Source organism: Rhinoderma darwinii, chromosome 1, assembly GCF_050947455.1.
Source record: "Rhinoderma darwinii isolate aRhiDar2 chromosome 1, aRhiDar2.hap1, whole genome shotgun sequence".
Classification (NCBI taxonomy): Eukaryota; Metazoa; Chordata; class Amphibia; order Anura; family Rhinodermatidae; genus Rhinoderma; species Rhinoderma darwinii.
The window spans coordinates 498,470,541-498,486,355 of NC_134687.1; the positions used below are offsets into that span (position 1 = coordinate 498,470,541).

Below are 15,815 nucleotides of genomic sequence, written 5' to 3' on the forward strand. Positions count from 1 at the left end.
CATAGCTTGGATGTTTTGGACCTCACCTCAACTTAAGGCCGGATTTACACATGACGTATTTTTATGCTAGTAAATCCCCTGCAAAATAAACATGTAAAACATGCCGATTTGCTAAGGCCGAATCAATGACGTAAAAATATTCCATATGTGAATCCAGCCTTAGGCCTCATGCACACGACCGTGTTTTTGCGGCCGCAATTCCCCCGAAAATCCACGGGAGAATTGCGGCCCCATTCTTTTCTATGGGGCCGTGCACACGACCATAGTTTTTGCGGTCCGTGCACGGCCCGGGAGCCCGGACCGCAGAAAGAACGGGAATGTCTTATTACGGCCCGGTTCTGCGGTCCGGGCTCATTGAAAACAATGGCCGCGGCCATGTGCATGTGCGGGCGGCCTGCGGCTGACAGTCCGCTGACAGTCCGCAGCCGGCCGACCCGAAAATCACGGCCGTGCACACGGCTACGGTCGTGTGCATGAGGCCTTAGACTAAGTTTGACACGTAGCACAAATACTGCCGAAATTCTGCAGCGTTTTTGCAAGAGAAATAGACATGCTGTAGATTGAAAATCTGCACCGTGGGTCAATTTGCGCACATCTTTCCTGCAAGTTTTTTCCACAGTGCATGGATGAGCTTCTACAGAATTTATGCTATGTGTTAACTTAGGCCCGATGCACACGACCGTATTTTCATCTATCCGTAAATACTGTCCGTAAATACGGATCCATAGTTATCTGTAGTTCATCCGTATATACGGAAGGGTGTCCATAAATACAGTCCGTATTGCATCCGTATTTGATCCATATATACGGATCCGTAAAAAAGAGGGAGGCTGCAATGATGTCACCAACATGTTGCATAGCATATCCGTGCTGTAATTACTGACACGAATAGGACAGGTTCTATAATATACGGTCATGTGCATGGGGCCTTAGAGTTGTTGCCTTGGATTTTAAAATGAGCAGGAAAGTTGATAAAATAAAACAATTTAAAAATCAGTCATCTGTTCAAGCCTCTGCTGCTCCAGGGCTGCCGTTCCGATGGTCCCTGCCGACTTCCCTGCAGCGATGAAGTGTGGTTCATGCACGTGAACGCTGCATTCAATCACTGGCCTCAGCGGTGATTCTAGCAATAATGGCACAAGACCGCTGATGCCAGTGATTGGCTGCAGTGGTCAAGTGCATGAACGGCACATCATCACTGCAGGTCAAGCTAACAAAGACCGGCTGGGACAGATGAGTATTGTTATTTTGTTATGTTTTTTTTTCAGTTTGACAGTACTTAGCAATGGGTGTTAACTTCCCAGTGCTATGTATTTAGTCAAGGCAGGTTATATAAAAGCTATATGTATTATATAACGTATTAATTTGTATTGTAATATAACTCTATCAAGCATGTTTGTTATTCTGGAATTAGAAGGTCACTGGTTCCTTTCAGCACTATAATCTTGTTTTTATATGCAGCTGGGCGGACGTTGCCCCTATAAGTGGCTGGACTTTTGGTGTGCATACTAAAAGTAATACTTAAAGTTAATACTTAAAAGAAAATATGAAAGGAAATGCAATGTGGCTCAGATGTGTGTGCCTCACTGTATATTTTATCTTTTTCCACCCATTCCATACCGTACCCCATATTTCTCTTTGTGCATAAGGCACACAGGCAGCTTAGGCTGTGTTTACATCTGCATTGGATGCTCCGTTCCGGTGAAAAACGACAGAAGAAATAGCGCAGCATGCTGCACAAGTTTTGTCCAGTAAAACAACAGACACCTTCATGGAAACCCAACGAAATTCATTAAAGTCAATGGATTCCATCGGGCTCCGTTTGTGTCTGTGAGGCAATGGCTGTGGCATTTACATTTTTTAGTAGTTCTTCTGTTACTATGAGGGAACAGAAAAATGGAAAAATAGCGCAGATGTAAATGAAGCCTAATGTAAACATGGATTATATGTAAGGCTCTAACTTTCTAATACTGGCCACAACATCGGGGGAAATTATTCAATATCACTATAGGGTGGCTGTGGATGAGATAAAAAGAGATAAATCAACTGCAATCCCTGAGATCATGTCCATATGCCATCTATGGTCAGTCCACTGGTGGTGATAATTATATGCCCTTCCATTCTTTATTCATTTTCATTATTACCTTTCTTGATGATGTTGATACGTATGTGACACAGTGCATGTCTCAGGTCTTTTTGTAATTTGAAAGAAGCCAAGCCCATTTCTGTATGGTATCTATGGTACAACCAATGTCTCTTCCTGCTTGCTTTTACAATTACGGTATGTGCAACTAGATATGTTTATTTTTCCAAATCTTGGTCCACTCAACATTGGAAATGACCATACTTGTTTCTATTTCTTTTCATTTATGAAAGGATCATGTATTTTGAAAGCTAATAGGTTCAGCATCATACTTGGTTTAATCAGACATAAACATAGAAAGGAACATGCACAAAGACAAAATGAGAGGAGGCTCTGCGTGTTAGATCTTACCAGCTAAGTACAAAGTACCAATAGTGTTTTACTTGTCTGTACAAAAGGATGAAATGCATTGGGGGCAACCAGCAAAGCAACTTTAATGGGATTGGGGCAGATTTACTATTCAAAATGCGCCAGAATTCTGGCGTACATGCCATGCGCCACATTTAATATTGGTTCTAGACACTTTTGTCGACACACTTGACAAGAATGTGTGGTTTAGAGGAAAGGGGCATGGCTTAAATATGACACTGCACCAAAAATCTGACCCAGCCAAAATTTTGGCGCAAAAAGATTGGTATATGGAAGAGAAAAGTATCTAGCATGTCTTACTAGAGGCGCCAAAAATATCATACACCATTTTCCTAAGTATACACTGTATACACTATCTAAAACTTACACAGTATTAGTAAATATTCCCTATTGTCTCATGTATTTCATTGTAGTTCCATTCACCCCTTAGTGACCACTAATACGTCTTTTTACGTCGGTCACTAATGGGCTTTAGGCTAGGCTGACGCCTTTTCACGTCAGCCTAGTCTAAGTCCTGCACGGGTCTCCCGTGCAGGCAGGAGCCGGGGCTCTGCTGTCTGATGACAGCTGAGCTCCTGCTCCAACGCCCGCGATCGAAGTTTACTTCGATCGCGGCCGTTTAACCCGTTAAATGCCGCCGTCAATAGCGACCGCGGCATTTAACTTTGTTTACAAAGGGAGTAAGCTCCCTCTGTCACCCATCAGCGGCCCGCGAATGCAATCGCGGGTCTCCGATGGGGTGTCATGGCAGCCGGGGGCTTGATAAAAGCCTCCAGGTCTGCCCTGGACATATGCCTGTTAGGACGCGCCGGAGGCACGTCCTAACAGATTGCCTGTCAGATTTACACTGACAGGCAATAATGCACTGGTATACGAAGTATACCAGAGCATTATAGCAGCGATCGGAATATTGCACAGTAAAGTCCCCTGGTGGGACTAATAAAATAAGTCATCAAAGTGAAATAAAGATTATTAATAAAAAGTACAGTAAAAAAATAAATAAAACCATTTTTTTCCATAAAAAGTGGTTTTATTTAGTAAAAGTGTAAAAAAAAAAAAAAGTACACATATGTGGTATCGCCGCGACCGTAATGACTCCATTAATAAAGTTAATATGTAATTTAAACCGCAAAGTGAACACCGTAAAAACAAACGCAAAAAACCATGGCGAAAGTGCAATTTTTTTCCATTGCCCCCCAAAAAAGTCATGATAAAAATGAATCAATAAGTCCCATGCACCCCAAAACAGTACCATTCAAAACTACGTCTTGTTCCGCAGAAAACAAGCCCCAAAAATCACTACATTGATGGAAAAATAAAAAAATTACTTCTCTTGGAAAGCGACGATGCAAAAACAAATGATTTTAGTTCAAAAGTGTTTTTATTGTGCAAAAGTCGTAAAACATAAAAAAACCCTCTACATATGTGGTATCGCCGTAATCGTACCGACCCATAGAATAAAGGTAACATGTTATTTACGTCGCACAGTGAACGGCGTCAATTTAAAAACGCATAGAACAATGGCGGAATTTCAGGTTTTTTTTATAATCCCCCAAAAAGGTTAATAAAAGTTAATATAAAAATTATATGTACCCAAAAATGGTGCTATTAAAAAGCACAACTAATCCTGCAAAAAACAAGTCCTCATACAGCTATGTAGACGAAAAAATAAAAAGGTTATAGCTCTTTGAATGCGACTATAGAAAAACGAATAAAATAGCTTGGTCATTAGGGCCTAAAATGGGCTGGTCACTAAGGGGTTAATCAAAGTATATCTATAAAATAGAAATAATATGTTTGTTGTTTTTTTAAAATTTGGAAGCTATTTATTTTTTATTTTCAAACATCCCTTTGTAGCCGTATTGGGGACACACATTCCATTTGTGTAATGTTTGCATAGACAGTACAACAGGGTTGTGTGCTTTATGGCAGTTGAAATTAATGGAAGTTCATATGGTAGCTCTGTTCATTCTTCTTTACTGGAAAAGAGTGCTGGAGATCACTATGCAAGTTTGCCAGCACCGCATAAAATTACACCTCAACTTATTTTTCTCAATCTTTCTCTTAAAGACTTGAGATTACCCATGCTTCCCCTCTTTCTTCATCTGATGCAAGTGGAAAAAGCCTTGATACCACTTTATTGGGCAAGTAAAAGCCCCTTCCATCCCATCTCACATTGGCTAAATAAAGTCTCAGACATTTGCAGGCTAGAACAACTCTCACAATTTAAAATGTGTTTCCCCAAAAAATGTCTGCCTCATATGGCAACCGTAGCTAGACTTTCAACAGCAAACTGCTGGCTATCTGATGGCTCTTTAACTATTTGGGCCACCTCTTCTCTTTATATTAAGTGTTTAGAGTCCCTTGACATTAACCTCATTAACCTCACAAAGGTTTAAATAACCTCGAAATAGGCTTTTAGAAGACATCCTGGAAAATGCGCCTTCTCTCTTTATGTTGGTTTTATTGTTAGTGTATATTATTTAGTTTTTTACTTTGTTAATGATTGTAAACATGTAATTTAGTATTTACTGAGCGCCTTTACGTTACATGTTTATTTCATATGCCAATAAACAGAGATCTGACAGAAATAAACGAGAGTTAATTGACAGAGAAATGTTATAGATTATTACAGTCTCCCGGAAGTTATGACGCACAGTTCCTGTTCCCGGAGACCAGTGTGTGTGTGTATAGTGTATAGTGATGCTGTCCTACCTTAGCTAGGCCTCCAGCAGTATAATAAATTTGTCCACCTTGCCCACCATATAGTGATAAGAATTCTGTAACAATTACAACTCGCTTTACCTTGTTATGAGAACTGCAGCATCTACTGCTGAATATTCGTCACTCCAGCTTGTGGACATCTCCATGTGGACATCATTCTTCTTTCCAAATTCGTCAAGCTGCCATTTGCAAAAGCTTTCCAACATTTTCTCTCCATGGTGTCCTATATACATATCTGTCTATAAAAAAAACAAAGTATGATAAATTGACAAACTACTTTTCCTGCTCACTCTGTATATTAGTTCAGTTTGAACTGTTATTGGGTTTTTCATATGAGTTAAAAGGATTGTCCAGGATTAGAAAACCACGGCTGCCTTCTTACATAAACAGAGCCATGGGAACAGATGAACAGGGGCAAGGAAACGTCCGGATATGGCGTACCCTACACAGGTGCATGGCTCTAATACACTTAAAGGATTATTTAAGCCACAAACATTATCACCTATCTACTGGATAGCTTTTAAATGTTAGATCAAATGGAGTAGAGTTTGAATTGGGCGGCAATTCAACCACCACTACATTCAAACTCCTGTTGTGCAGCTGGGGAAGCAGGGACAACGGTACCCACTAATGACTGGTGGGGGTCCTAGTGGTTCGACCCCACTGATCTAATATTAATCACCTATCCAGTGGCTGGAATTTTTTGGACACGATCAGAACAGGCTATTAACCCCTTCCGGCCACAGCCATTTTTCAGATTTTAATTTTAGTTTTTTTCCTCCCCACCTTTCAAAAGCCATAACTTTTTTATTTTTCTGTCGATATAGTCCTATGAGGGCTTGATTTTTGCGGAACGAGTTGTAGTTTTTCGTAGCACCATTTATTGTGCCATATAATGTACTAGGAAACAGGAAAAAAAATATTTGTGGGGTAGAAAATGAAAAAATCAGTGATTGCTCCATTGTTTTTTGCGTTTCATTTTTACGAAATTCATTGTGCAATTAAAAAAACATGTTAACTTTACTCTGTGGGTCGATACGATAACGGTGATACCAAATATATATAGTTTTTTTTATATTTTACTACTTTTACAAGTAAAAACCTAAGTGTAAAAAATAAAATTTATTTTGTGTCGCCAAATTCATAACTTTTTTATTTTTTCGTCAAATAAGTGGTATGAGGGCTTATTTTTTGCGGGATAAGCTGTAGTTTTTAATGATACCATTTTGATAACTTTTTATTTCATTTTTTGTGGGAGATGAGGTGACGAAAAAATAGCGATTCTGGCGGTTACAATTTTTTTTACCGCGTTCACCGGGCGTTTTAAATAATGATATATTGTAATAGTTCAGACTTTTACGGATGCGACAATACCAATTATGTTTATTTATTTCATTTTTTGCTATGCTCTAGAGGGAAAATGGGAAAAGGTTTTTTTTTTTACATTTTAATTTTATTTTTCACATAAAAAAAACTTTATTTTACTAATTTTTACTTTTTTTATTAGTCCCCCAAGGGGACTTCAACCAGCGATCGTTAGATCGCTTGCATTAGATACTGCAATACTAATGTATTGCAGTATATCGTGTTTCTGACAGGCTTCTATTAAGCTTCTATGAACCACTCGTTACTCTGAAGTGTCGGCTGTAGCATACAGCCGACACCGGCATCGCATGGAGCATGAGCCAGTTCCATACTTCCCCTACCCGACTTTGGTGTATGGTTTTCTCAAATGTCGGGAAGGGGTTAATGTCTGGATGTAATATACACTGTTTAGCCATAACATAAAAAACAATGAGAGGTGAAATTAATAATATTAATTATCATATTACAATGGCACCTGTCAAGGGGCGGGATATATTAGGCAGCTAAGCATCAGTTAGTTGATATGCTAGATTCAGGAAAAATGGACAAGCGTAAGGATCTAAGCGACATTAACAAGGGCCAAAATGTGATGAGCATGGGAGGATCTCCATATCTTAAAGTGATGTATTTATGTTGGCTAGAGATGGAGTCCTTTTTATGTTATACTCTGTGCTCCTTTTACTACTTTACTTGCCAAGGAGGCAGTATCCAGGAAGACATTTATGTATATTCTTGTGTTGTTTTATTGTACTGTAAAGTTATTGTTTTTTTGGCAGGTACAGGCAGTGATGGTAAGCTGTTTTTTTCTAAATTTTCTGCTGCCTAGATAAACAGCATGGATGCCAACTTTAGTGAGGTAATTGCCACACCATAACAGCTAGGAGGACGAGACCGTTGATCGTCCTCAGACGAGCTGCTGAAGCTGCTGTGCTGTTGCAGTGCCGATAGTGTGAGTGGGTCTGGAGCATCGGTTGGTGACGGGCAGGAGCCTTCACATGTGATGTGGAATACTGTTGTTCGGGTAGTAGGCAGGAGCCTCCCTGTGAAAAGCGGTGATATTAGTAGGTGACTGTGGCAGGAGCCTCCCCACAACTACATTATCGAGTCAAATTATTATGAACACCTCCTACTTTCGGCATCGGCAGCACGTATCCCATGCAGGAAGTGATGTGTCGTGGACTGGCTTTGGTGGGTATATAAGGTGTGCGATAGGCTGTCTGAACACATATCACTCATTGTTGCCATGGGCAAAAGGGGCGATTTATCAGAGTTGGACCAATGGCACCATTGGGAATAATCGACGTTGAAACTGTACAGCACCATGTGAGAGGTGAACGTCGGTTACGAAGGTGCACGAGGACTGAATGACACGCTACAGTGGAGTAGCTCACCTTGAAAAACAACCAGGGGGCTACCAAACGTTTGGCTAAAACAACAGTTCATCGAACCCTACTGCATATGGGGCACTGGAGCAGATGGATGGGCACTGCTCCTATGCTAACAAAGGTGCATCTGAAAAAAAGGCTTCAATTTGCACGGCAGTTTGGAATTGGACCAGCGATGATTGGCAAAGAGTTGCTTTTTCCATTGAGTCACATTTTCTGCTTCATCGAATGGATGGACGTTGGCATGTCAGGCAAGAATCATCAGAGAACACAAGTTGGTGGCGGCAGCGTTATCGTCTGGGGAATTTCTTCATGGCATTATCTGGGCCCACTCATCCATGTGGAAAGCACTCTGAACCAATTTGGGTATGAATCCATCGTTGCAGATCACGTCCACCCATACATGCTGTTTGGCTTCCCAGGGACAGATTTCTGGTTGGAAGAGTACAACCTAGACTTATAAGTACTTCCCCGGCCCCCTAATTCGCCAGACTCGAATCCAAGTGAGCATCTGTGGGACCACCTCGATCGTCTTGTTTGCTCTATGGATACTCCCTCACACACCCTCCAGAAAATGTGGGATGCACTGCAGTGACGATGGCTCCTGATACCTGAGACAGCCTACTAGCACCTTATTTTGTCACTCCCAGCCCATCTATCTGTTGTCCATACTGCACACAGTGGTTACTCTGGATATTAGCTGGTGGTAATAATAATGTGACTCGACTGTATTATCAGCAAGTAAGCCAACAAGCCAGTTGAGGCTTAGCGTAGCCCTGAATTTATTCCTGTGTCAGGGAGGTGTGCCATTGATTCTGTTTTGTGAAAGTGTGACCCAGCCAGCCATCATTGCCTGCCTCAACTACTGAGAAGTGTTATTTATGTTGCTGTGACCGCAGACTGGTCATAGTGCCCTTGCTGACCCCTGCCCACCACCAAAAGTACCTATAATGGGCTTGTGAGCACCAGGACTGTAACATGGAGCAATTAAAGAAAGTTGTCTGGTCTGATGAATCATGTTTTCTTTTACATCATGTGGTTGGCTGAGTGTGTCGCTTACCTGGGAAAACAGATGGCACCAGGATGTACTATGGGAAGAAGGGAAACCTAGGCTCTGGGCAATGTTTTGCTGCGAAACCTTATGTCCTGCCATTCATGTTGATTTCACTTTGACATGTACCACCTACCTAAACATTGTTGCAGACCAAATACACCCCTTAATGGCAATGGTGTTTCCTAATTGCAGTGGCATCTTTAAGCAGGATAGTGTGCCCTCTTAGGGCATGTTCACACGTGGCAGAGTTTTTCCTCTGCAAATGTTGGTGCAGATTTGGGGCAATTACGCAAAGAATCTGCACCAACATTTGCATATTTGACAGGTAATTCAGACGTTGCAGAAAAGACAGTGGACTTGCCACAGATTTCAGTTTTTGCATTGCAAAGGCTGAAATCCACAGTGAAATTCCGCTTCTTCTCCGCAACAGACAGTGCATGCTGCGGAGGAAAAATTCCACACTGCAGCCGAAGGTCCGCAGCGGAGCTTTCCGCAATGTCTGAACTAACTTGCCTCAAAATGTATTGAAACAAATGTAAAAAACGGCCGCAGGAAAATTCCACTGCGGATTGTCCGCTACGGAATTTCACAGCAATTCCGCCACGTCTGGCCATGCCCTTACACTCCAAAAATTGTTCAGGAATGGTTTAAGAAATGTGACAAAGAGTTCAAGATGTTGACTTGGCCTCCGAATTCCCCAGATCTCAATCCAATCATCTGTGGGATGTGCGGGAAAAACAAGTGCAAACCATGGAGGTTCTACCTCGCAACTTGCAGGACTTAAAGGATCTGCTGCGAACATATATTTTCCAGATATCACAGGACACCATCAGAGGTTTTGTGAAGTCCATGCTATGATGGATCAGAGCTGTTTTGGCGGTAGGATGGTGACCTACGCCCGAACCGGCGAATGTCCAGGACCCCCTTCCTCTCAGGGCCCCCTGCCCACTTTAGCAGCCATAGCGGCTGCTACGGGGTCTCAGGCATGAGGGGGCCCCCGCTGCTCATCACATAACATTTATGGGAGAGGGCCCCGATGCTAGCGACTGCCACATTCAATTGTATCTTCGTCCTCAGGACGTTAGACCTGCCACGTTAAACCTGCAGCCTATAAGGCGCTGGAACAGAATCCCTGCACTGGCCGAATGATGACAACAATGCATCACGCTGGCCTACACAAGGGTCCTGTCCGGAGGCTGTGAAGCTCTCCATCCGTCGTGGAACCTGGACTAGGTAAGTACAATTTTTTGGGGGGCTGTGTGGTACTTTCTAAAATGGGGGGTGAGGCTGTGTGGCATTATACAGGGTGGAGGGTTGTGTGGCACTATCTACTAGGGGGGCTGTATGGGACCATATACAAATAGGTGAGGGCTGCATGGCACTATCTACTAAGGGGGGCTGTGCAGCACTATACAGTGGGAGGGCTGTGTGGCACTATCTACAATGGGGGAGGGCTGTGTGGCACTATAAACATGGGAGAGAGGGCTGTGTGGCGCTATATACTAAGGGGGCTTTGTGGCACTATACAGGGGAAGGGTAGTGTGGCACTATCTACAAGAGGGGAGGGCTGTGTGGCACTATCAACAAGGGGGCTGTGTGGCACTATCTACAAGTGGGGGGACTTTGTGGCACTATCTATTAGGGGGGCTGTATGGCACTATATACAGGGGGAGGGGCTGTGTGACACTATCTACTAAGGATGGGTTGTGTGGCACTTTCTACCAGGGGGACTATATGGCACCATTTACAATGGGACACACTGTGTGGCACTTTCTACTAAGTGGCCTGTGTGGCACTATACAGGGGGAGGGCTGTGTGGCACTATCTACTAAGAGGGGCTGTGTGGCACTATCTGCAAGGAGGGCTGAGTGGCACTCTCTACAGGGGGGCTGTATGGTACTATCTATGAGGGAGAGGGGCTGTGTGGCACTATCTACAAGGGGGAGGGCTTTGTGGCATTATCTACAAAGGGGGACTGTGTGGCACTATCTACAAAGTGGGGGGCTATGTGGCACTATCTACAAAGGACAAAGGAGGGCTGTGTGGCACTATCTTCAAGTGGGATGGCTATGTGACACTATCTACAAAGGGAGGGCTGTGAGGCACTATCTACAAGGGGGGCTGTGCAGCACTATCTACAGGGGGGCTGTGTGACACTATAAATAGGGGAAGGGCTGTGTGGCACTATCTACTAGGGGGGCTGTATGGCACTATATAAGGGGAGGGCTGTTTGGCACAATCTACTAAGGAGAGGGGCAATATGTCACTATATGCAAGGGGAGGGGCTGTGTGACACTATCTACTAAGGGGGGTTGTGTGGCACTAGTCAGGGGCTGTCTGGCTTTATCTACTAGGGGGACTGTATGGCACTATATACAAGGGGAGGGGCTGTGTGACACTATCTACTAAGGGGGGTTGTGTGGCACTAGTCAGGGGCTGTGTGGCTCTATCTACTAGGGGGACAGTATGGCACTATATACAAGGGGAGGGGCTGTGTGACACTATCTACTAAGGGTGGGTTGTGTGGCACTTTCTACCAGGTGGCCTATATGGCACTATTTACAAGGGGACACACTGTGTGGCACTTTCTACTAAGGGTGGCCTGTGTGGCACTATACAGGGGGAGGGCTGTGTGGCACTATATACTAAGAGGGGCTGTCTGGCATTATCTGCAAAGGGGGCTGAGTGGCACTGTCTACAGGGGGCTGTATCGTACTATCTACGAGGGGGAGGGGCTGTGTGGCACTATCTACAAGGGTGAGGGCTTTATGGCACTATTTACAAAAGGACAAAGGAAGGCTGTGTGGCACTATCTTCAAGTGGGAGGGCTATACGACACTATCTACAAAGGGAGGGCTGTTAGGCACTATCTACAAGGGGGGCTGTGCAGCACTATTTACAGGGGGCTGTGTGATACTATAAACAGGGGGAGGGCTGTGTGGTACTTTCTAATAGAGGGGGGCTGTGTGGCACTATCTACTAGGGGAGCTGTATGGCACTATATATAAGGAGGATGGCTGTGTGGCACTATCTACTAAGGAGAGGGGCTATATGGCACTTTATACAAGGGGAGGGGCTGTGTGACACTATCTACTAAGAGGGGCTGTGTGGCTCTATCTACTAGGGGGACTGTATAGCACTATATACAATGGAATGGGCTGTGTGGCATCTTCTACTAAGGGTGGGCTTTGTGGTATTATACAGCAGGAGGGCTGTGTGGCACTTTCTACTGGGAGGGGCTGTGTGGCACTATCTACAAGGGGGAGGACTGTGTGGCAGTATCTACAGGGGGTGTTGTGTAACACTGTCTACAAAGTGGGGGCTATGTGGCACTATCTACAAAGGGGGGCTGTGTGGCACTATCTTCAAGTGGGAGGGTTGTGTGGCACTATCTACAAATGGAGGGCTGTGTGACACTATCTACAAGGGGGGCTGTGTGCCACTGTCTACAGGGGGGCTGTGTGACACTATAAACAGGGGGAGGGCTGTGTGACACTTTCTACTAATGGGGGCTGTGTGGCACTATACGAGGGGCTGTGTGGAACTATCTCCTAGTAGGGCTGTATGGCACTATATACAAGGAAACACACTATGTGACACTAAACAGGGGGAGGGCTGTGTGGCACTATCTACTAGGAGGGGCTGTGTGGCACTATCCACAAGGGGGAGGACTGTGCAGCACTATCTACAGGGGGGCAGTGTTACACTATAAACAGGGGAGGGTTGTGGCATTATCTACAAGAGGGAGGCTGTGTGGCACTATCTAAAAGAGGGGGGCTGTGTGGCACTATCTACTAGGGGGCTGTATAGCACTATATATAAGGGGAGGGCTGTGTGGCACTATCTACTAAGGAGAGGGGCTATATGGCACTATATACAAGGGGAGGGGATGTATGACACTATCTACTAAGGTGGGTTGTGTGGTACTAGTCAGGGGCTGTGTGGTACTATCTACTAGGGGGGCTGTATGGCACTATATACAAGGGAAGGGGCTGTGTGGCATTTTCTACTAAGGGTGGGCTGTGTGGTATTATACAGGGGGAGGGTTGTGTGGTACTTTCTACTAGGAGGGGCTGTGTGGCCCTATCTACAAGGGGGGGGGACTGTGTGGCAGTATCTACAGGGATGCTGTGTGGCACTATCTACAAAGTGGGGGGCTATGTGGCACTATCTACAAAGGGGAGCTGTGTGGCACTATCTTCAAATGAGAGGGCTGTGTGGCACTATCTACAAATGGAGGGCTGTGTGACACTATCTACAAGGGGGGGCTAAGTGACACTATCTACAAGGGGGAGGCTGTGAGTCACTATCTACAAGAGGGTGGAATGTGTGGCACTATCTACTAGGGGGGCTGTATGGCACTATATACAATGGGAGGGTCTGTGTGACACTTTCCACTCACTTATAGTGAGTTGTGTTCAGTAACAGTATGCAGGTAATATTTAATCTGGTATAGTGGTATGATATAATAACTGTATATGTATATAGATAATTTTTTTGTGTGAGAGAGGGGACATATGCTTTGGGGCTTGCAACACTCCTGGACATGCTAGAAATCAGCGATGCAGTTCTCTGCACATCGCTTTATGAATTTACTACATTATTGATACAGTAATTCAGCATTTGGGGCCCAACAATTAACTTTGCCCAGTGCCACACTTTGTCTAAAACCGGCCCTGATCTACACAATATTAGGCAGGTGGTTTTATTATAATGGCTGAACGGTATACAGTATGTTTCATTTATGATATACTTCAGTATATTCTTTGTTGCAGAATGCAACAATCTCAGCACTTGCAGTACTTGGTTTAACCCCTTAACGCCGAAGGACGGATATATCCGTCCTCTGCAGCTGCTAGTTCGCCCAGGAGGACGGATATATGCAACTGCCGGAATCGAAGTGCGCTCCAATTCCGGCAGTTTAACCCATTAAATGCCAATAGTGACAGCGACATCTAATGTGTTTGACAGAGGGAGGGAGCTCCCTCTGTCACCCCATCGGCGCCCGCGCAAAGAAATCGCGGGTCACCGTTCTGTTTCCATGGCAGCCGGGGACCTAACAAAGACCCCCAGGTCTGCCTTTAGCATCTGCCTGTTAGGCGATGCCGAAGGCATGACCTAATAGGTTGGCTGTCAGGTTTACACTGACAGCCAATAATGCTTTGGTATACTAAGTATACCAAAGCATTATATATGCGATCAGCAGATCGCATAGTGAAGTCCCCTAGTGGGACTAAAAAGAAAACTGTAAATTAGTTAAATAAAGTTTGTGAAAAAAATAAAATAAATTACAGTCAAAATCAAATAAAACTACTTTTTTTGCCCAAAAAGTAGTTTTATTTAGTAAAAGTGTCAAAACAAATAACACATACACATATATGGTATCCCCGCGATCGTAACAACTTGACCAATAAAATTAACACATTAATTAAACCGCCAGATGGACGGCGTCCAAAAAAACCGCAAAAAACAACGGTAAAATTCTCTCTTTTCTCCCATTCCCCCATAAAAAATAAAATAAAAGTTAATCTATAAGTTCTATGTACCCCAAAATAGTACTAATGAAAACTACACATTGGCCCACAAAAATCAAGCCCACATACGGCCACATCGACGGAAAATTAAAAAAATGACGGCTTTTGGAATGCGGCGATGCAAAAACAAGTAATTTTTTTCTAAAAGGGTTTTTATTGTGCAAACGTAGGAAAACATATAAAATCTTTACATATTTGGTATCCCCCTAATCGTGCCAACCCATAGAATAAAGTTAGCATGTTATTTACTCTGCATAGTAAACGGCGTAAATTTATAACGTGAAAATTAATGCTGGAATAGCTGCTTATTTTCAATCCTCTCCTAAAAAAGAGTTAATAAAAGTTAATCAATATATTATAAGCATCTAAAAATGGTACAATTACCAAATACAACTCGTCCCGCAAAAAACAAGCCCTTATACGGCTATGTCGACGGAATAAAAAAAAGTTACGTCTCTTGAAATGCGACCGTGATAAAACAAAAAATCATCCTTTGTCATGAACGTGCAAAATGGCCCGGTCATTAAGGGGTTAATATAGAAATTTATTTTGTTATTTGAGAATGTATTTGATTTTTTTTTTATAAGTTATTTTATGGTGTAGAAGTGGCAGGATGGATCCTTTGTGACTATTTTGACAGTCTCATTAATATGATAAATCAAGTGTTACGTTTATGAAATTAATTAATAATTTAGATAATTACTTACTGGTGTTTCATGAAGAAGAATCAATTTTGTAACTCGAAGATTAATTTGTACTCCAAGACTTTTGTGCTGAAAGAGATTATATACCTAGAAGATGGAAACATATTTTATCACAAATGAGGAAACCAACTTTGTCTATAAGATTCATAAATTGTATATGTGTGTCTATGTGGTAAAGCAAAAAGATGAACGAGGATAGTTGGCTAGTTGTTTGTAACTTCAGAGATGTCTTGTTAATAGGGGTTTCCAGGTATTTCTAAATGCTTTTTGTACTGGGTAGTGAGCTCTGAAAATTTCTGTAGACATTGTAAAAAAAATTATAATTTAGGTACTGCCCTGCCAGGACCTTTTTTTTCAAATACTTCACCACAGTGCAGACACTTTTATTGTTATTTTTTATTTATTTTATTCCTGGTCTTGAATGCACAGACATTGGTAGTTTGGAACTCTGAACTTTGAAGAAGACATTTACTACAAATTGGCTTTCTGGAGTATGACATTTTCAATTTTGGCTGGAAGTATACTTTAAGATTATGT

The 15,815-nt window shown here is 43.0% G+C and overlaps 1 protein-coding gene across 1 annotated transcript in view; it reads right to left on the reverse strand.

Annotated features, from left to right (window-relative positions):
• The window catches only part of ADAMTS19 (ADAM metallopeptidase with thrombospondin type 1 motif 19), a 310,868-nt gene that overhangs the window by 255,027 nt on the left and 40,026 nt on the right, over positions 1–15,815 (reverse strand). The window contains exons 5-6 of the mRNA XM_075854793.1: positions 15,282–15,365; positions 5,318–5,475 (exon numbers count right to left, since the gene is read on the reverse strand). Coding sequence (XP_075710908.1) covers positions 5,318–5,475; positions 15,282–15,365 — 242 coding nt within the window. The remainder of the gene's footprint in view (positions 1–5,317; positions 5,476–15,281; positions 15,366–15,815) is intronic.